The 22,650-nt window shown below is 38.1% G+C and overlaps 1 protein-coding gene across 14 annotated transcripts in view; it reads left to right on the top strand.

Annotated features, from left to right (window-relative positions):
• The window catches only part of RNF180 (ring finger protein 180), a 305,707-nt gene that overhangs the window by 86,345 nt on the left and 196,712 nt on the right, over nt 1-22,650 (top strand). For 12 of the 14 annotated variants that reach the window (XM_044932401.2, XM_044932398.2, XM_044932399.2 and 9 more), the window contains exons 3-5: nt 16,762-16,857; nt 18,461-19,420; nt 22,225-22,260. In XM_044932401.2, the coding sequence (XP_044788336.2) occupies nt 16,762-16,857; nt 18,461-19,420; nt 22,225-22,260 (1,092 nt within the window). Of the gene's footprint in view, nt 1-6,103; nt 6,199-16,761; nt 16,858-18,460; nt 19,421-22,224; nt 22,261-22,650 lie in introns of those variants that run through there. The other 2 variants (XM_025270484.3, XM_044932396.2) reach the window with 2 other exon arrangements.

Raw genomic sequence — 22,650 nt, 5'->3', positions numbered from 1 at the left:
ATTACTTAATTGTACAGATTTCACAGTTGTTTATTGTCTGGATGCCCTAGTTGATGGAAATTTTAGGTGTTTGCAGTTTTGAGCTTTAATAAAGTTGCTATGAAAATTAGTACACAAATCATTATGTGAACATACATTTTTGTTTCTCTTGGTTAATACTAGGGGTGGCTTTGGTTTTATGGTGAGTGTAGGGATAGCTATTTTAGGAAACTGATGAACTGTAGTCACAAGTGGCAGGATTTCATTCTTTTTTGTGGCTGAGTGACACTAGCGTGTGTGTACGCCACATCTTCTTTCTTTATCTGTTGATGTTTTCTTGTTTCTGTATTTTGACTGTTTTAAGTAATGCTGCTGTGAACTTTGGGATGCATGTATCTTTTTGAAGTATTGTTTTTATTTTCTTCATTTAAATGCCCAGGAGTGGAATTGCTGGATCCTTTGGGAGCACTATCTTTTTCTTCTTCTTTTTTTTTTTTTTGAGGAATCTGCATGCTGTTTTCAGTAGTGGCTGTACCAGTTTACATTGCCACCAGCAGTGCATGAGGGGTTCCTTTCTTCTAATCCATATCGACACTTAACTATTTCTCATCTTTGTGATGATAGTCATGCTGACAAGCGTGAGGTGATATCTCATTATGGTTTTGATCTGCATTTCCCCAATGACTAGGGATGTTGAACGTTTTTCATGTGCCTATTATCTGTCTCTATGTCTTTGGAAAAATGCCTGCTTAGGTCCTCTGCTCATTTTTTGAATTGCGTTGTTTGTTCTTTCTGATATTTAGTTGTATGAGTTCTTAATCTATTTTAGATATTAACCCTTTATGAGTTATATCATTTGCAGGTATCTTCTCCCATTCATTTGGTTGCCTTTCCATTTTGTTGATGGGTTCCTTCACTGTGCAAAAACTTTTACAGTTTGATTAGATCCAGTTTGTCTGTTTTCACATTTGTATTCCATGCCCGAGGAGACAAATCCAAAGAAAATATTGCTGAGGCCAGTGTCAAAGAGCATACTGCCTGTATTTTCTTCTACGAGTTATATGGTTTCAGGAATTTATATTTTGGTCTTTAATACATTTTGAACTTATTTTTTTATATGGTGTGAAAAAAAGTTCTAACTTCTTTTACGTGTAGCTGTCCAACCTCCCAACATTGTTTATTGAAGAAACTGTCTTTTTCCTATTGAATACTCTTGCTTCTTTTGTTGTAGGTTAATTGGCTCTATGGATATGCATTCATGTCTATTACATCGCTCTCTGTTTCTGTACCAGCACAGTACTTTGGAAACTGTAGCTTTGTAGTGTGGTCTAAAGTCAGGAGGCATGATACTTTCACCTTTGTTTTTTTCTCAGATTGCTTTGACTATTTGGGTTCTTTTGGGGTCTTTAGCTATTTGGGGTCCATACAGATTTTAGAATCGTTTGTTCTAATTTTGTGAAAAATGTGGTAGGTGTTTTGGTAGAGATTTCATTAAATCTGTATAATTTTTGGGGTAGTTTGGGCATTTTAATCATGGTAACTCTTCTACTCATGAACACAGAATATCATTCCATTTATTTATATCATCTTTCTTTCTTTAGTGTCATATAGTTCTTAAACTACAAGTCATTCACCTCCTTGGTTAAATTTATTTCTAGGTCTTTGATTCTTTTTGATATGATTGTTAATGAAATTTAACATTTTGATTTCTCTGTCTGATCATTTATTATTAGTCTCTAGAAATGCAACAGATTTCTATGTATTTTTCTTACATCCTGCAACTTTATGAATTCATTTATCAGTGCTCATAGTTTTTTGGTAAAGTGTATATGGTTTTCTATATAGTGTCATATCATTTGAAAATAGTGACAATTTTACTTCTTTCCTTCCAATTTGGATTCTTTTTCTAGTCTTATTGCTATTGCTAGGACTTCCAGTACTGTGTTGAAAGAGTTTACATCCTTGTTTCTTTTTTAAAAAATTATTGAAATATAGTTGATTTACATTGAAGTGCCTGTCTTGTTTCTAATCTCAGAGGAAAATCTTTGAACTTTTCACTGTTGAGTAGAATGCTAGCTGTATTTGTCATAAATGATGTTTAATATGTTGAAGTGCTCAGTTGCTCAGTTGTGTCCAACTCTTTGCAACCCCATGGACTGTAGCCCACCAAACTCTCCTGTCCGTGGAATTTTCCAGGCAAGAATACTGGAGTGGGTTGCCATTTCCTTCTCCAGGGAATCTTCCAACCCAGGGATCTAACCTGCATCTCCTCAGCCTCCTGCATTGGCAGGCAGATTCTACCACTGAGGCACCCCAGAAGCCCCAGTATGTTGATGTATGGTCCCTCTATATCAACTTTGTCAAGGTTTTTTGTTTTATTATTATTATTTTTAATCATGGATGGATGTTGGATTTTGTCCAGTATTTTTTCTGCATCTATTGAGGTGATCTTGTAATTTTTATTCTTTGTTTTGTTAAGGAGATGTGTTACACTGGTTTGTGGATGTTGAATCATCTTTGTGTTGTTGTTGTTCAGTTGCGCACTCGTGTCTGACTCTTTGTGACTCCATGGACTGCAGCACGCCAGGCCTCGTTGTCCCTCGCCATCTCCCAAAGTTTGCCGAAATTCATGGCCATTGCATCAGTGATGCCTTCCAGCCATCTCATCTTCTGACGCCCTCTTCTCCTTGTGCCCTTGATCTTTCCCAGCATCAGGGACTTTTCCAGTGAGTTGGCTGTTCATATCAAGTGACCAAAATACTGGAGCTTCAGCATCAGTCCTTCCAATGAGTATTCAGGGTTGATTTCCCTTAAGATTTACTGGTTTGATCTCCTTGTTGTCCAGGGGACTTTCAGGAGTCTTCTTTAGCACCACACTTCAAAGGCATTAATTCTCTGGCGTTCTACCTTTTTTATGGCCCAGTACATACAGCTGGGAAGACCTTAGCCTTGACTTTATGGACCTTTGTCGGCAGATTAATGTCTCTGCTTATCAACACACTGTCTAGGTTTGTCTTTGCTTTCCTGCCAAGAAACAATTGTCTTCTAATTTCATGGCTGCAGTCATCATCCACAGTGATTTTAGAGCCCAAGAAGAAAAAAATCCATCACTCCTTCCACTTTTTCCCCTTCTATTTGTCATGCATTAATGGGACTGGATGCCATGATCTTAGCTTTTTTAATATTTAGTCTTAAGCCAGCTCTTTCACTCTCCTCCTTCACCCTTATCCAGACACTCTTTAGTTCCTCTTTACCTTCTGCCATTAGACTGGTATCATCTGCATATCTGAGGTTGTTGATATTTCTCCTGCCTATCTTGATTCCAGCTTGTAACTCATCCAGCCTGGCATTTCTCATGATGTGCTCAACATATAGATTAAACAAACAGTGATAGCAGACAGCCCTGTCATACTCCTTTCTCAATCTTGAACCAATCAGTTATTCCATACAGGGTTCTAACTGTTGCTTTTTGACCCACCTACAGGTTTCTTAGGAGACAGGTAAGATGGTCTGGTATTCCCATTTCTTTAAGAGCTTTCTGCAGTTTGTTATGATCCACATAGTCAAAGGCTTTAGCGTAGTTGATGAAACAGAGGTAGACATTTTTCTGAAATTCCCTTTCTTTCTCTATGATCCAGCAGATGTTGGCAATTTGATCTCTAGTTCCTCTTTCTTTTCTAAACCTAGCTTGGACATCTGGAAGTTCTTGGTTCGCACAATGCTGAAGCCTAGCGGGCAAGATTTTAAGTATGATCTTACTAGCATGGGAGATGAGTGTAGGTGTCCGATGGTTAGCACATTCTTTAGTATTACCCTTCTTGGGAATTGGGATGAGGATTGACCTTTCCAGTCCTATGGCCACTGCTGAGTCTTCCAGATTTGCTGACATATTGAATCCAACACCTTAATGGCATCATCATTTTGGATTTTGAATAGTTCTACTGGAATGCCATTGCACCCACTAGCTTTATTAATAGCAGTTCTTCCTAAGGCCCACTTAACTTTGATCTCCAGAATGTGTGGCTCTGGGTGACTGACCACACCATCGTTGTGATTGGGTTCATTATACATTATCACATACTACTTTTTTGTACAGTTCTTCCATGTATTCTGTACATCTCTTGATCTCTTCAGGCTCTACTATATCTCTACTGTTTCTGTTCTTTTAGTGCCCATTTTGGGCAAAATGTCTCCTTGATATCTCCAGTTTTCCTGAAGAGATCTCTAGTCTTTCCCCTTCTGTTGTTTCCTTCTAGTTTTATGCACTCTTCATTGAAAAAGGCCTTCTTGTCTCTCTGTGCTGCTCTTTGGAACTCTGCATTTAATTGGATATACCTTTCCCTTTCTCCCTTGCTTTTCACCTCTCTTCAGCTATTTGAAAGCTGCCTCAGATAACCACTTTACCTTCTTGCTTTTCTTTTTGTTTGTGAAGGTTTTGTTCACTGCCTCCTGTACAATATTACAGACCTCCATCCGTAGTTCTTCAGACACAATATTAACTAGATCTAACCCCTTGAATCTGTTTGTTACCTCCAGTGCATATTCATAGGGGATTTGATGTAAGTCATAACTGTCTGGCCTAGTGGTTTTCTTTGCTTTCTTTAGTTTGAGCCTGGATTTTGCCATAAGAAGCTGATGATCTGAGCCACAGTCAGCTCCAGGTCTTGTTTTTGCTGACTGTATACAGCTTCTCCATCTTCGGCTACAAAGAACATCTTCAGTTTGATTTTGGTATTGGCCATTTGCTGATGTCCATATGTAAAGTTGTCTCTTGTCTTGTTGAAAAAGGGTATTTGCTATGACCAGTGCATTCACTTGGCAGAACTCAGCCTTTGTCCGACTTCATTTTGTTTTGCAAGGCCAAATTTGCCTGTTACTCCAGGTATCTCTTGACTTCCTACTTTTGCATTCCAATCCTCAGTGATGAATAGAATATCTTTTTTTCGTGTTAGTTCTAGGAGGTCTTCTAGGTCTTCATAGAACTAATCAACCTCAGCTTCTTTGGCATCAGTGGTAGGGGCATAGACTTGAATTACTGTGATGTTTTGAATGGCTTGCCGGGGAAATGAACTGAGATCATTCTGTCATTTTTGAGGTTATGCCCAAGTACTGCATTTCAGACTCCTTTGTTGATTATGAGAGCTACTCCATTTCTTCTATGGGATTCTTGCCCACAGGAGTAGATATAATGGTCATCTGAATTAAATTTCAACCCATTCCTGTTCATTTTAGTTCACTGATTCCTAAGATGCCGATGCTTGACCGCGTCCAATTTACCTTGATTCATGGACCTAACATTCAAGGTTCCTATGCATTACTGTTCTTTGCCACATCAGACTTTACTTTCATCACCAGACACAGTCACTACTGAGTGTTGTCATGGATGAACCATCTCTGTATCCCTGGAATAAATCCTATTTGTATCCCTGGAATAAATCCTACTTGATCATGGTGTACCATTTTATATCTTGTTGAATTTGGTTTGCTGATATTTCCTTGATCATTTTTGCATCTGTGTTTGTCAGAGATGTTCAGGGATTTTTTTTTTTTTTTTTTTTTTTTTGGTGTCTTTGGTTTTGATATCAGGGTAATTCTGGCCTCATAGAGTGAATTTGAAAGTGTTCCCTCCTGTTCAGTATTTTGGAATAGTTTGAGAAGGATAGGTATTAAGTCTCCCTTAAACTTTTTGGTAGCATTCCCCTGTGAAGCTATTATGTCCTGGACTTTGGGTTTGGGGGAGTTTCTTGATTACTGATTCAATTTTAATATTTGTAATTCATGTGTTATATCTTGTATTTCAATCTTATTTGATTGTACATTTCTGAAAATTTATCCACTCTACATTGTCTAGTTTGTTAGAATATACTTGTTCATAGTATTATCTTATGATTGTATTTTTCTGATACTGATTGTAATTTCCCCTTTTTAATCTCTAGTTTTGTGTGCTTAGGCCCCCTCTTTTTGTTTCCCTGCTGAGTATGGCTAAATGTTTGTCAATTTTATCTTTAAAAACCAGCCCTTAGTTTAATTAATCTTTTCTTTTTTGGCCTCTATTTTCTTTATTTTCACTCTAACGTGTATTATTTTATTATGAGTTTGTCCACTTCCTTTTTAAGTTCTGTCTGAATGGCTTGCCTTGGAAATGAACTGAGATCATTCTGTCATTTTTGAGGTTGCGCCCAAGTACTGCATTCAGGTATTTTGAAGTTCTTCTATTAGGTATGTACATATTTACATTTGTTATATCTTCCTGATGAACTGACTCCTTTCTAATTATGAAAAGTTTATTTTTTATCCTTGATAATTTCATTGTCCTGAAATCTACTTTGTTACTAGTATATTAACTCTAGCTTTCCTTTGATTTACTTTTTCATGATAAAAACTTTTATCCTTTAAATTTCAAACCTATGTGTGCATTTGTGTTAAAATGAATTTCTTGTATATGATGTATTGTTTGGTCTTTGTTGGTCTTCCCTGGTGGCTCAGTCGGTAAAATTATGTCTGCATTGCGGGAGACCTGGGTTCATTTCCTGGGTCAGGAAGATCCCCTGGAGAAGGAAATGGCAACCCACTTCAGTATTCTTGCCTAGAGGATCCCATAGACAGAAGAGCCTGGTGTGCTACGGTCCATGGTATCACGAAGAGTTGAACACGACTGAGTGACTAACATTTGGTCTTTGTCATCCAGTCTAATATCCTTTGATTTGTAATTGGAGTATTTAGACCATTAGATTTAATGTGAGTATTAATATGTTTGAGCTTAAATGTAATATGTTACTTATTCTTTGTCTCATGTTCTATCTTCTGTTACACTTTTACTGAATTTTTAGCTTAATTATTTACAGGATTTCTTTATGTCTTCTGTTGACTTTTTGTGTGAAGCGTGAAAGTCGCTCAGTCATATCTGACTCTTTGTGACGCCATGGCCTGTCCATGGAATTCTCCAAGCCAGAATACTGGAGTGGGTAGCCTTTCCCTTCTCCACTGGATCTTCCCAACCCAGGGATTGAACCCAGGTCTCCTGCATTGCAGGCAGGTTCTTTACCAGCTGAGCCACCAAGGAAGCCCAAGAACAGTGGAGTAGGTAGCCTATCCCTTCTCCAGGGGATCTTCCTGACCCAGAAATCGAACCAGGGTCTCCCGCATTGCAGGCAAATTCTTTACCAACTGAGCTACTATTTAGGGTACTTTTATTCCTTAGTGGTTGATCTTTTGGTTTACAACATATATCCTTAGTTTATCACCATCTTCCTTTAAATTGTATTATGCCACATTATATATAGAGTGAGAGTCTTGGTATGCTTTCTTCCCTCATGTCCTAGTCTTTGTATTGTTTTCATACATTTAATTTTTGCATTTAAAACTCCACAGGATATTTTAATGATATGCTTTAAAAAGTAAGTTTTCTTTACGGAAAACTAAAAAAAATAAATAAAATTTACATTTGCCAACATATTTGCCATTTGAGGATTGCTACTCAATTGTGTTGATCCAGATTTTGTTTGATGAAATTTTTCTTGTACTTCAAGAACATGTTGTTTATCACAAGTTGGTGATAAATTTCTTTTTGGATTTGGGCTTCTCTAGTGGCTCAAATGGTAAAGAGTCTGCCTGCAATGTAGGAGACCCGGGTTTGATACCTGGGTCAGGAAGATCCCCTGGAGAAGGAAATGGCAACCCACTCCAGTATTCTTGCCTGGAAAATCCCATGGACAGAGGACACTGACGGGTTATAGTCCATGGGGTTGCAAAGAGTCGGACATGACTGAGCAACTAACATAACACTTCACTTCACTTGCCTTATGAAAAAGTCTTCATTTCACCTTCATTTAAAACATGTTATATACAGTAAAATTACTCTTTGGGATACAGTTGCCAAGATTTTGACAAATGAATAGGGTTGAATATCATAACTTCACTTAAGATACAGAGCAATTACATTATTCCCTAAATTCTCTCACACTCCCCCTTCATGTTGTTTATTCAGTCCCTCAGTCATGTCCAACACTTTGAGACCTCATGGACTAAAACATGCCAGGCTTCCCTGTCCTTCACCATCTCCTGGAGTTTGTTCAAACCCACGTCCATTGAGTCGGTGATGCCATCCAACCATCTCATCCTCTATCGTCCCCTTGTCCTCCTGCCTTCAATCTTTCCCAGCATCAGGGATTTTCTAATGAGTCAGCTCTTCGCATAAGGTGGCCAAAGTATTGGAGCTTCAGCATCAGTTCTTCCAATGAATATTCAGGATTGATTTCCTTTAGGATACTGGTTTGATCTCCTTGCAGTCCAAAGGACTCTCAAGAGTCTTCTCCAACACCACAGTTCAAAACCATCAATTCTTCAGCACTCAGCCTTCTTAATGGTCCAACTCTCACATCCATAGATGCCTACTGGAAAAAACATAGCTTTTACTATGTGGACCTTTGTTGGCAAAGTAACGTCTCTGCTTTTGAATTTGCTGTTTAGGTTGGTCATAGCTTTTCTTCTAAGGAACAAGCTTCTTTTAATTTCATGGCTGTAGTCACCATCTGCAGTGATTTTGGAGCCCAAGGAAATAAACTCTGTCACTGTTTCCATTGTTTCCCCATCTATTTGCCATAAAGTGATAGGACTGGATGCCATGATCTTCATTTTTTGAATGTTGAGTTTTAAGCCAGCTTTTTCACTCTCCTCTTTCACTTTCATCAAGAGGCTCTTCAGTTCCTCTTCACTTTCTGCCATAATGGTGATGTCATCTGCATATCTGAGGTTATTGATGTTTCTCCCGGCAATCTTGATTCCAGCTTGTGCTTCATCCAGCCTGGCATTTTGCATGATGTACTCTGCATATAAATTAAATAAGCAGAGTGACAATATACAGCATTGATGTACTCCTTTCCCAATTTGAAACCAGTTCATTGTTCCATGTCCAGTTCTAACTGTTGCTTCTTGACCTCCTTACAGGTTTCTCAGGAGGCAGGTAAGGTGGTCTGGTATTCCCTTCTCTTGAAGAATTTTCCACAGTTTGTTGTGATCCACACAGTCAAAGGCTTTGGTGTAGTTAGGAAGTAGAAGTAGATGTTTTTGTGGAACTCTTGCATTTTCTGTGATCCAACGGATGTTGGGAATTTGACCTCTGGGTCCTCTGCCTTTTCTAAATTGAGCTTGAACATCTGAAAATTTTCATTTCACTTGCTGTTGAAGCCTGGCTTAGAGAATTTTGAGCATTACTTTGTGTGCAGTTGTGCAGTAGTTTGAACATTCTTTGGCATTGCCTTTCTTTGGGACTGGGATAAAAACTGACCTTTTCCAGGCCTGTGGCCACTGCTGAGTTTTCCAATTTGTTGGCATATTGAGTGCAGCACTTTCACAGCATCATCTTTTAGGATTTGAAATAGGTCAGCTGGAATTCCATCACCTCCACCAACTCTGTTCATAGTGGTGCTTTCTAAGGCCCATTTGACTTCTCACTCCAGGATATCTGGCTCTAGGTGAGTGGTCATACCATTGTGGTTATCTGGGTCATTAAGATCTTTTTTGTATAGTTCTTCTATGTATTCTTGCCATCTCTTCTTCATATCTTCTGCTTCTGTTAGGTCCATACTGTTTCTGTCCTTTATTGTACACATCTTTGCATGAAATGTTAGTCCCTTAGTATCTCTGATTTTCTTGAAGAGATCTCTAGTTTTTCCCATTCTATTGTTTTCATCTATTTCCTTGCATTGAGTATTTAGGAGGGCTTTCTTATCTCTCCTTGCTTTCTTTGGAACTCTGCTTTCAGAAGGATGTATCTTTCCCTTTCTTCTTTGCCTTTTGCTTCTCTTTTTTTTTTTCAGCTATTTGTAAGGCCTCCTCAGACAACCATTTTGCCTTTTTGCATTTCTTTTTCTTGCAGATGGTTTTGTTCACCGCCTCTTGTACAATGTTCAGAACTTCTGTGTGTAGTTCTTTGGGCACTCTATCAGATCTAATCCCTTGAATCTACTTGTCACTTCCACTGTATAATCATAAGCGATTTGATTTGGGTCACACGTGATTGTGGTTTCCCCCTTCATATTCAGTCTTTTCATCCCCACCCCAAACCTGACAATTGCTGATCTCTTCTCTATCCCCATAGTTTATTATGCTGGTTCACCTTGAAGAGGGAGAACAACTTCAATAAGCCTGTAACTTCTCCACCTTCCCCTGGATTCTCATTTGGCCTCCACCTCCTGGGTCAGATAAGTGTATTAACATATTTGTCTCTGTGATGAAGGATTCTAGTTTCTCTATTATCTACCCAGACTATCAAGATCAGAGACAAACTGATGTGTGTTTCAATTCATCCTTGCCGGTACCATCTTTTCCTTGCTCTTCCCTAATTTACATCCACCTTGCTTGCCTGACAGCCTCTGTCTTAGCAGGCACTGTGTCCCTGGGTCATAGGGGTTTGCCCATCTAGGTGCTCCTGTCCCTTTCAGTTATAGTTCTGGGTCCAGCATTGTATTCCTGCCACTGTCTCAGGAGTAGAGGATTTTGTTTTTCATCAGTGCTCCAAAGGTCATAATGTGTATTGTCCTTTCCCTAGTAATTTAAGGCTTTTCTTTGGTTGGAGAGACAAGGAGAAAAGATCTGGATAGAGCTTTATGCCTGACACACAAATAGTGGCTGCTATTCCTCTCCACCCAGGCCTGCACCATGTTGGATTTTTAATTGGATACCAAAGATTATAAATTTCATTTTGTAGAGTATTATATTTTGTTTTATTCTTTTAAAAGATTTTATGTTTCATTCTGCCTAAAAGTTGTTTGTAGATAAGTTTGATAATTTAGAAACTTATTTTTAGGTTTTTTAGGGTAGGTTGAGAGTAGTACTTATTCTAAGGCTTAATTTGCCCCACTTCTAGGGAATGACCCTTTGGGTCACTACTGAATGCCTCATTATTGAATGAGTCCTTTTCCATCAGGCCGGTTGGAACATAATGATTCCTGGCCCTGTGTGAGCTCTTGAAAGGGTTTGGCTTATAGCCTCTGTAATTGTTCTTTCCCCTGTAGGTGTTCTTAGCACAGTCTCCTGGAGTTTTACTCTAAGCATGACCAGATTAGAATTTGATCAAAGACTCAAGGGGAAACCATATACAAGTTTCTGAGGCTTTTTTCTTCTTATTTTTTTTGGATACTGTGCCCTACAAATTTTAGTTTGCCTTTACTTCTAAAAAAATCTGATTCCTGTTTCCTCAACTCAGAAAGCTGACCAGACTCTGTTGGGGTTCCTTCAATTGTCTCCAGAATAGAAGTCCATATGACTGTAAGCTCTGTTAATTTATTTCTCTCAGAAGTCACTATTTCGCTGTCTGTTATCCCACTGACTGAAAATAGTTGTTTGTTACCTTTTGTTCGGTTTCCTAGTTGTTTGTTGCAGGAAGCTAATTCTAAACTCCTATTCCTTTATGGCGCTAAGTGGAATTCCAAAAATCATTGTTTTCTTCTTTCTCCTGTCTGTAGGATACTTATTTTCTCTTGATGCTTACTTTTGTCACTGAATTTCAGCAATTTTATTAAGAGCCGTAGTTTCCCTTGTGTTTACGCTGTTTAAGAATCCTTGAGCTGCTTTGATCTGTACTGCTACTGCTAAGTCACTTCAGTTGTGTCCGACTCTGTGCAATCCCACGTACGGCAGCCCACCAGGTTCCCCCGTCCCTGGGATTCTCCAGGCAAGAACACTGGAGTGGGTTGCCATTTCCTTCTCCAATGCAGGAAAGTGAAAAGTGAAAGTGAAGTCGCTCAGTCGTGTGGCTTTTGGAAAATTTGGCCATGATTTATCCTACTGTCCTGTCTTTTCTCCGCTTACACGTGTTGCTGTTGTTTGTCAGTTGCTAAGTTGAGCCTAACTCTTTGCAACTCCGTGGATCACAGCAGGCCAGGTTCCTCTGTTCTCCACTCAAATTCATGTCCATTGAGTCAGTGATGCTGTCTAAACATCTCATCCTCTGCCACCCTCTTCTCCTTTTGTCTTCATTCTTTCCAAGCATCAGAGTCTTTTCCAGTGATTCAGCTTTTTGCATCAGGTGGCCAGAGTATTGAAGCTTCAGCTTCAGCATCAGTCCTTCCAATGAATAGTCAGGATTGACTTCCTTTAGGACTGACTGGTTTGATCTTGCAGTCCAGGGGACTCTCAAGAGTCTTTTCTAGCACCATAATTTGAAAGCATAAGTTCTTTCACACTCAGCCTTTTTGGTCCAACTGTCACATCCATACATGACTACCAGAAAAACCATAGCTTCGACTATATTATTTTTGTCAGTAAAGTGATGTCTCTGCCTTTTTTTGTTTGTTTTTAATGTCTCTTCTTTTTAATACACTGTTTAGGTTTGTCATAGCTTTCCTCCCAAGGGGCAAGTGTCTTTTTTTTTTTTCCCCGTTTGTTATTTTTTTTGCCAGGCCCAGGGCCCCTGACCTCTGGACAAAGTCCATGGTAGGCTGTGGTGGGGGGAGGTGGGGCAGTGGGGGAAGGGAAGTGCAGGTTGGCATCCTTACTTTTGCCTCAAACCGCAGGCCAGCAGAGGTGTCTCAGGGTTCACACTTCAGTTCATCATAACACTGACAAGTTTCTACTTTTATAATTGCTTGAGAAAAAAACTCTCCAAAGTGCTGACATGTGCCTGGGTCCACCCCCGCATTCCTGGCCCTTCGCCACAGATGCTTACTTGCCAGGCACACAGCCAGCATGGGCACCCCAGGCCCCTGCCCCCACCAGGACAGGGCTGCTCCGCCACGGGACTTTGGAAAGCAGGGCAGTGGTGGGCGCAGGACAGGGGTCCACCCTGACCTCATGGCCGACCTCTGGCCTGTCTCCTCTTGTGAACAGTGGGCTGGCAGCACTTAGGGCTGCCCCAAGGATCCCCGGGCTAGGCTGGGAGGCAGGGTGCTCCAGGGGTCCTGTCAGCCACCCTATCATCGTGGTCAGGTCAGGAAGGGAGAGGAGCAACCATCTTTTAATTTCATGGCTGCAGTCACCATCCACAGTTGATTTTAGAGCCCATGAAAATAAAATTTGTCTCTGCTTCCATTTTGCCCCTTTCTATTTGCCATGAAGTGATGGGACCAGATGCCATGCTTTTAGTTTTTTTTAATGTTGAGTTTCAAGCCAGCTTTTTTAGTCTCTTCTTTCACCTTCATCAAGAGGCTCTTTAGTTCCTCTTTGCTTTCTGCCATTAGAGTGATATCATCTGCATATCTGAGGTTTGATGTTTCTCCCAGCAATCCCTCCACTCTTCCCCAGGAGCATATTGGACACCTTCTGACTTGGGGAGCTCATCTTGCAGCAGAGGTGTTTCAGGATTCACACTTCAGTTCATCATGATGCTGACAAGTTTCTACTTTTATAATTGCTTGAGAAAAAAACTCTCCAAAGTGCTGACGTGTGCCTGGGTCCACCCCCACATTCCTGGCCCCTCGCCACAGATGCTCATTTGCCAGGCACACAGCCAGCATGGGCACCCCAGGCTCATCTTGCATCTTGTCATATCTTTCTGCCTTTTTATACTGTTCATGGGGTTCTCGAGGCAAGAATACTGGACTGGGTGGACCATGTTTTGTCAGAACTCTTTGCTATGACCCGTTAGCCTTGGGTGGCCCTGCACAGCATGGCTCATTGAGTTACTGAAGTCCCTTTGCCACGACAAGGCTGTGATCCATGAAGAGGCATTTACATTTATGTTACACTATTTGATGTTTCCCATAAATCACTTCAATTTTGCTCATTTTTTTCCTCTTTTTTCTTCCTATGCTAGATTTTTTTTTCATCATTTTTACTTCTATATGTTCATGTTCGCTGATATTTTCTTCTACAGTATCAATTTGCTAATAAGTGAAACTTTTAATTTCAGAAGTTTTTTCTCTAGGTAAACCATTCATTTAGTATTAAGGTAATTTATCTTCTCATTATAATCATGAAAATATGTGTCATAGCTGATTTAAAGTCTGCCTGTTTATTCAATCTTCTCCACTTTGGGGGAGATTTTTTTTTTAATTTATTTTTTAATTGAAGGATAAATGCTTTAGAGAATTGTCTTGGTTTCTGCCAAACATCAGCATGATTTTTCTACCAAACGTCAACATGATGGAACGTGGGGGATATTTCCATTGAACAATTTTTCTCCTGGTTGTGGGTCACATTTTTTTTTTTTTTTTACTACATAATCTAGTAATTTCTCTTGTAGGTACAACATTTTGATTTAACATTACTGAGTGTCTGGATATTATTCTTCCTTTAAAGAATGTTTTAGCAGACATATGAGTTATTTGTGATTGAATTTCATTCTTTGGAGGGTTATATTCAACTTTATTAGGGTTGCTTTTTAGGAGCCTTTACTCTTGGGCTAATTTAGCCCTACTTTTAAGACAGAACTCTTCTGGAATCACTCCTAAATACTCCATATATTCCTTGAGATCCTTCTGCTCTGGCTGCTTGGAACTTGAACATCTTCCCAGCTTTACTGTGAGCCCTGTGTGAATAGTTATGCTTCACTGGAAGATGTCTTTTCCAGGGTAAATTTTCTTTATCGGATTGTCTGATATCTCACCCTACATACCTCCATAATAGTATTCAACCAAAAATTTAGAGGAATTACTATACAGATTTCTGGAACTTTTTTCTAATTACAGGCCTCTCCTTGCTGGTACAGCAGTCCTGTAAATTCTAGCTGTTTAGCCTTTATAGCCTCTGATCTTAGTCTTAAATCAGCGAGGCTGCCATATACTAATTGAGTTCCTCCTCCCTACACCAAGGTTCTGAAAGTTCCCTGAGGCAGATATCCAGGGTTATTTTTAGGCTAACCTCATTTATTTGACTTCTCTGAGAGATCACAGCCCTGTGCTTTTTTTCTTCTTCTTTGGTCTAATGTCTTAAAACAATAGTATATTTTGCCAATTTTTATCAGTTGTAATGGTGAGAGCATGTCTAATACCACTTACTTAAGTATTGTCAGGACCAGAAGTAATCAATGTATTTTATTTACATCAATTTTAATTAAAATTTTAGTTATGTAAGTATAACTTATTTTTCCATTAAAACAATTTTCCATGAAAGTTAGTTTCCTTTTAGTAACTTTCCTAATCTTGAACTTCTTTCTTTCTTCAAACCATGTGATGTCAATTTGGTACACACCCTGTAAGGTACCTTTTCTATTTATATACATATATTTCCATAGAAAAGTTATAATATTGATTTTTTTAGGTTGTATATGCTTATAATATCATAATTCAGAGTATATTTACTTCTTTTTCACTTGCTTTAAAAAAACAGTGTGTATTAGAGATGTACCTTATTATCAAATTTATTTCACACTATATGTTGAGGTAGTTAACATGTTAAATAATGTGATATTTTCATATGATAATATTTTCAGCCAGAATAGAGATTGGTCCTCAGTAGCTCATCTCCTGGACTTATTGCAAATGCTTTCCATTTTTTTCCAGGCCTTTCCAGCCATACTTTTAGAAATGTTGCCCTATTTCTCTCTGTCCCAAGTACTGCTCTTGCCTGGGGACAGACAGGCTTCAAATCCACCCCAAATAGTTCCCCAGGGCCCTTTTTGTTTCCATTTGTCACAGCTTTGGCATAGGCCGTTCTTTGTGTTGTTCCCATCTGCTATGTACTTGCCCTGTTCTTGTCACTCAGCCCTTTCTGTCATCTCATAGAATGAAGTTCTGTAGACCTGGAAGGGACCTGAGCCACTTATCTAGCGGAATTTAACGGGAAAAGAAACAGAGACTCAGAGAAGTAAAGCAACTGTCCTAAGGTCACAGAGGTCACAGAGGTACTAAAGAACCAACTGGGAAGTCATAGTGTCTCAACTATGCTGCTACTGCTAAGTCGCTTCAGTCGTGTCTGAGTTTGTGCGACCCCAGAGACGGCAGCCCACCCGTCCCTGTGATTCTCCAGACAAGAACACTGGAGTGGGTTGCCATTTCCTTCTCCAGTGCATGAAAGTGAAAAGTGAAAGTGAAGTCGCACAGTCGTGTCCGACTCTTAGCGACCCCATGGACTGCAGCCCACCAGGCTCCTCCATCCATGGGATTTTCCAGGCAGGAGTACTGGAGTGGGGTGCCATTGCCTTCTCCAGTCTCAACTATAGATCACATTTATTTCTGCAAATCTACTTCAAAAGGCCAAAATTGTCCCTGAAATTTTCGCTGTACTTACACAGCTGAAATTTAGGGCCTTTTTAGTTCCCTGCACAATTATTCCTCTCCCCCAATCCTCTAAAGCTTTTTTCTTCTCTTTTTTCTTTTGCTGTGCCACATCAGGATCTTAGTTCCCCAAACAGGTATCAAACCCAGGCCCTCAGCAGTGAAAGCGTGGAGTCCTAACCATTAGTGAAAGTGTGGAGTTCCTCTTTTAAAATTTTCTTGAGCATCTTGATGGCTAATATAGTAACTCCTTTATTCTGTTATTAGAATCAGAGATTGAAGGCTGGAGAAAGTTATCATGAATAGTTTTTCTCACACACAGAATAAAATAGGGTGCTAGATTTGTCCATTCAGTGACTTTGTGCTCATGTTTTAATTTGATGGTCTCAGTGAAGTAGAGGGATTTTTTTTGTTTGTTTTTTGTCAATTTAAATGTGGCTATTCCATGAAAAAAACAAAACAAAACTTTATAGATTTGTCTTGGCAATGGGAATAAGGAGAGAAGGGCAGTATGTATTTCCTTCCTACCTAAAAGTGAATTTATATTTTTGTGTTTTACTTAAATATGAATTTTGTGAAATAAAATCTGAACTAGTCATGACTAATATCATACATTTTGATATAACAGAATACAAATGATTCAGCTGATGATGGAAATATTTGTCATGTGTGGCACATGAATATAGAAGCTCTTCCAGAATGGATACACTGCCTGATACAAAAAGTAAGTTCCTTAGTTTCTGAGTAAATTTAGGAATATACTACTTTCAGAATGTTTTTGCCCTCATTTTAGAGCTATTTTTCTTGAATGCATTGTTACAGGAAATATGAAAGGGTATGTAACCCTTGATTACACTTACTGCTTTCCTTATTACTGGAGTGCTCTGAGTACTTCTATAACTCAGACTTTGCACTTTAAAATTCCCCTCCTTTGAATTCTCTTTCCACCACTACCTACTTGTTCCATCATTTTCTTAGGTCTTTATTCTTAATTGAGGCATCGTGTAGCCAATCTATCAACTGCCTCTCCCAACTATTACCACCAAACACTTCCTTTCTCCCTTCTCTACTTTATATATCTATCCATGTTTTACACACACATTTTACAAGATATGTAGAACCTGTAAATATGTTTAAGTATATATAACATATATAAATTATTATGCACATCCATACACATATGCACATACATATACATACACATACACATACACGAATGACTTACTGATCATGTTAATCACCGAGATGCTCTACTAGGATATAAACTCCATGAAGTCAAAGTTTTTGTTTTGTTCATTATGCATTATATCCCCCAGTACCTAGAACAGTCCCTGTGAAGTGAATGAAATATCCTGTGGGTATCACTCATGTATGCACACACATGTAAAATAAACTTGAAAATTAATGACTCTTACTGGCACAATCAGAATGAAAAAACCACACTTTTAAGAATCCTTAATGAAATAGTATAAGAGCAGGAACTTGTTCAATGTGGCCTCATTATTTCTCCAAGTTCAAAACACCTAAGTGTTAGAAAAGTATAGAAAATCATATAAAATATGATTTGGGGAAAATATAGTAGCTTTTCTCCACTGACTAGCTTACTTTTTTGGTTAAAAAATACCATTAGCTAGATATCTCTTGCATTCATTCTCACATTGTAGTGATTTCCTGGGAGAATGCCAGGGTACTACTTATAAGTGTCCTGAACTTTGTAAAATGTATTAGCACATTTCAGATATTCCACTATTTCTGTTAAAAGATATTTTTAAGCTATTTCACTATTTGTAATCTGAATAGAGAAAATGAACTAACTGATACATGCAACCAATATCTTCCAGTTGTATGTAAAAAGGCAGGAAGAGCTTTATTCTGCTGTTTGGGTAAAGTTCCCTCCCACAGTGCTTGGTATGCAAGAAGTGTATCAAAACAGACACTTTTCTCTGAGATTTTACTTGCAAATTAAGCTCTGTAGACTGATTTGCTTCCTGGTTCCATAGTGTATTTTTCTTTTCATTAGTTCACACTGTATCCATATTCAGTCTATTGTCTAAAAGACTCTTTAGAATCTTGGGAGTATTGTCTAGATGGGTGTGATGTGCAGTATGTTATCATTCTAGACCTTTGGAGCTTCTTATCTCTGTTTATTGGAAGGTTTGTTTCCATTTACCGTTCTGTCTACTAATCAGAAAACAGAAAGCTGGCCTTTTCTGTGGCATAGAAAACTTTCATGTGGTCGGCTTAAAAAAAAAAAAAAAAACAACTCACATTCTCTTTGGTTACTTTACAATGAAAGCATTGTTTTTATTTTCCTTTATTACCTGTAGGCCCAGTGGACAGTTGGAAAACTGAATTGCCCTTTCTGTGGGGCCCGTTTAGGGGGCTTTAATTTTGTCAGCACTCCAAAATGTTCCTGTGGCCAGCTTGCAGCTGTACATCTCTCCAAGAGCCGTACCGATTATCAGCCAACACAGTCAGGCCGACTAATGAGACCATCGCTGAAATACTTGTCACATCCTAGAGTTCAGTCAGGTTGTGACAAGGAAACTCTGCTGACAGGTGGCGCCTCCAGAAACAGAAATCACAGGTTTTTAAACATGGGCCCAAATAATAATGGTCCTGGAAGATTAACTGAAGCACTCTGCCTGGAGGTACGGTCAACATATTTCAAGATGAAGAATGAAAAACTGCTCTTCAAAGCGTCAGATCCAAAATACCAGCTTTTTGTTCCGCAGCTTGTGACCACCAGACGCGCTCCGAGAGCTTTTCATAGAAAATCACATAGTTTGGATCTGAGCATCAGTGAGAAACTGACTTTATTACCCACTTTATATGAAATCCATAGTAAGACTACTGTGTATCCTGGGCTCAATGAGACACAGACTGTTGACCTTCCGAGCTTGCCTTTAGAATTGAATAAAAATAACTGTTCCTTTCAGATTTCATCCAGTTTTGATCCTAATATGCTACTGCAAAGATTTTCAGTGGCTCCCCGTGAGACCCAGACACAAAGAGGAGGAGAATTTCAGCGTGGTCTAGAAGCTTCTGCTGTGTATTCTGGCCATGCTAGTCCTAACAGCCTGACTTTCCTGATGGACCTGCCCGCAGCTGGCAGGAGCACGCTGGAGGCCGAGGACCAGGAAGAGCACCTCTCTCCTCTGAACTTCCTGCACTCGGGCAGTTTTTCACTGGGTGCGATTAATCAGAGGCTCAGTAAGAGAGAGAAGAGCAAGCTGAAGAATCTGAGACGAAAACAACGAAGGCATGAGAGGTGGCTGCAGAAGCAGGTAATATTTAATAGAGTTTTCTAAAAACCCTATATTATAAATGTCAGATGTTGGGGAGAGGAGCTAACTTTGAATACCTTTATTATAAAAACTTAGGTCTGAGTGATTTCTGAAATGACATTTCACCAAGTGAACTTAATAATCATACAGCTCTGTTATAACTGGCAGGTATAATCATGTCTCTGTGCTTACACATATTTAGAAAATGCCCTTTTGTGAGGTTTTCCCCAATTTTGCAAATACTTCAAAGGAACATTCCTTTCATGATATTAAGGCTAGGTTGTCATACACATTTGAAATATATTCAAGTTAGGATTGTTTTGCAGTGTTGATTTTTCAGGTTAAATTGAAACAAAGTCTCCCTGAGTAAATGCAGTATAGTAAGAAATTCGTTCATTTTCATTACATTTAGTTTAAATGGATATTTTCAATGAGCCTGGTTTAATTATGTGCCCAAATGAGCCAGATATGGTTAACTGGGCTAAACTGTGAAAATTATCTACAGGATAATTGACCATGTAATTTTATGGGAGAGGGTGCTTCTCTGTGGTTTGAACTCCTGTACCCATAATGATACATTCAGGGGTGGGGTGTGTGAAGGAAACCAGTGTTAAGTCCTTCAATTAAAGACAGTGGATGAGGTGCTCATGAAAATTTGGAAGTTTGAGGACTGGCTTATTTCTATATAAACTGTTTTTGCAAATTGGCTTTATTATTTACTTGGTCATAATAGATTGCAGTCCTTATTAATTAGCATATTAAATATTAACAGTGTTCTCAGAGCTAAAATATAGAAAGCTACAACTTTATGTAAATAGTTCATTCTTAGTTAAGCAAACTCATTAGTGTTTATGACCTTAGTTATGGGCCAAATAAAATTACTGCATTAAGTGCTTCAATCAGGTTAAATGTTTTCATCTTTTGGTTAGATTGTTTATTATATTTTTGGCTGGTTTCTGACAAAAGCAGTTTAGTTTGGTTTCTTTGCAAGTAATATGTGATATTAAAGCATATATTGTAGTATATAAAAAGTGAGTATATTTTAGCACCATTAAAATATACTTTATAGTTTAATTTATCAGAGCTGTAAAGTTCAAAAATTTATTGAAAATTTGACTGAAACCTAGATAAATTAGAGATGATCACATTAGCTATGTTAACAGAAATAATACCTTAAAAACAGTGTGGAGAGCTCTAAAATAATTCTCTTAACAAACAGAAACTTCAAAGAAGTATGGGAATTATCCTTGTTCTGTATTGTAAATACATACAAATAGCATCTTTACAGTTTTCAATATGTGTTTAATTCTTAGGCTAAGTTCATCTAAAAACCTCAGTTATGTTTTTAATCATTTTCTAGTGTAGGAACACACTTTTTTCACGCAGTTTAAAGCAAAGACCAAAATTAATGGTCTTTTTGTTTTTTAATGAAGTTGCTTTTATTCATTCACACACATGTGACTTAACCAATCTGCTTAGATAATTGATTGAAATGAATGAGTCTTAGTCAGACCTGTGACAAGTCAGTACAGGAATGGTATAGTGGGATCCCATTTGGTTGCTTGCACAGGAGCTGCAGGCAAACAGATGCCCAATGTGTCCTTAGCAAAGACAATCTGAAAGCGTGTGGCTGCATAGAAATGCCACACACTCACCATGTGAGTGCACACTGTGGTTTGAGTCAGAAGGAAGAACAATATTTAGTAATCAGTTTTACTAACTCAAGGAAAAGGATAAATCCTAGACAGAGTTAATAGTCAAGATGAATTAATGGCTCAAATATTCAGCTCATTTAATGTTTAATGAAGATTAGTTGATTATGTAAACATTCATCAAATATCTGTTTTGTGTATCATGCCTTAGGGTAATGACTTAAAAACAGATCCTGCTCCCTTTTTAATGAGAAAGATATACATACAAGATATAAAGAAAAAGTTACCTATTATTAATGATAATCTTTAAAGGTTAAAATAATTGGTTGGAATAATAGATTTCTGACTTTCATTTGATATTTTAAATTATTTTTTTGTGTAAACTAGAAATCTTTCTGTGGCAGATACCATGATAGAAAATGTTAATGATGCTACAAAAAGTTATGTACATGTTTGAAGCTTAGGGATATAAATAAGATTAATGTTAAAGCAGAAACTGCAGCCAATTTTCAGTGTTTTTGTTCAGCAGATGTTAACTGAGCATCTACTTTGGGAAAATATATATATATTTTTTTATTCAATGTAATCTTTTGGGTGTATTTTTTAACGCATGCAATAAACTTGATTTATTCTTGGCATACAACTCTATGATCTAAATATATCTATAAAATTCATTTAACAACCACCAAAATGAATGTTCAGAACAGTTCCATCTCCCCTCAAATTTCCCTTGTGCCTTTATAATTGTACTATGATTAAATCTTGCAATCATACCCTTGTCCCATCCCTTACTTGCAAAAACCACTTATCTATTCTCCATTACTTCAGTTTGTCTTTTTGGTAATTTTATAAAATAATAATGTGATGTTCATAAAATTAGAATATATAGTATGTAATGTTTTGAGACTTATCTGTGAGATTCATCCATGTTGTTGTATATATCTATACACATCTATAGTTTGTTGTATACATATACATATCTATAGTTTGTTTTTTTTGCTTAATAGTATTCCATTGTATGAATGAACCACAGTTTATCCGTTTACTTGTGGAGGACAGGTAGGTTATTCCAGGTTTTGGCAGTTAGGAATAGAGCTGTTATGAACATTCACGTACAGGTTTTTGTGTGAACCTAAGCTTTCATTTCTCTAGGGTAAATGTCCAGGAGTGGGGTTGCTGGATTGTATGGTAAGTATATATTTAAACTTTACAAATAACTGTCAAATTGTTTTTCTGAGTGACTATACCATTTTTCAGTCCAAGCAGCAGAGTCTAAGAGTTCCTTTTGCTGTGTGTTCTCATAAACACCTGATATACTCTATTTTTAAAATGTTGTCCTTAATAAATATGTGGTAGTCTCACATTGTGATTTTAGTTTGCGTCTCCCTAATGATGTTGGACGTTTTTCAGGTGCTTATTTTGCCATTTGTATATACTGTTCAGTGAAGTATCTTTTCAAATCTTTTAGTCATTTTCTTAATTGAGTTGTGTTCTTCCTGCTGGATTTTGAAAATTCTTTATACACTTTGAATGTAAGTTCTTTGCTGATTATGATTTGTAAAGATTTTCTCCCAGTCT

This window comes from Bubalus bubalis, chromosome 19, assembly GCF_019923935.1.
Source record: "Bubalus bubalis isolate 160015118507 breed Murrah chromosome 19, NDDB_SH_1, whole genome shotgun sequence".
NCBI classification, from domain to species: domain Eukaryota; kingdom Metazoa; phylum Chordata; class Mammalia; order Artiodactyla; family Bovidae; genus Bubalus; species Bubalus bubalis.
This window is presented reverse-complemented; position numbering and strand designations above follow the sequence as displayed.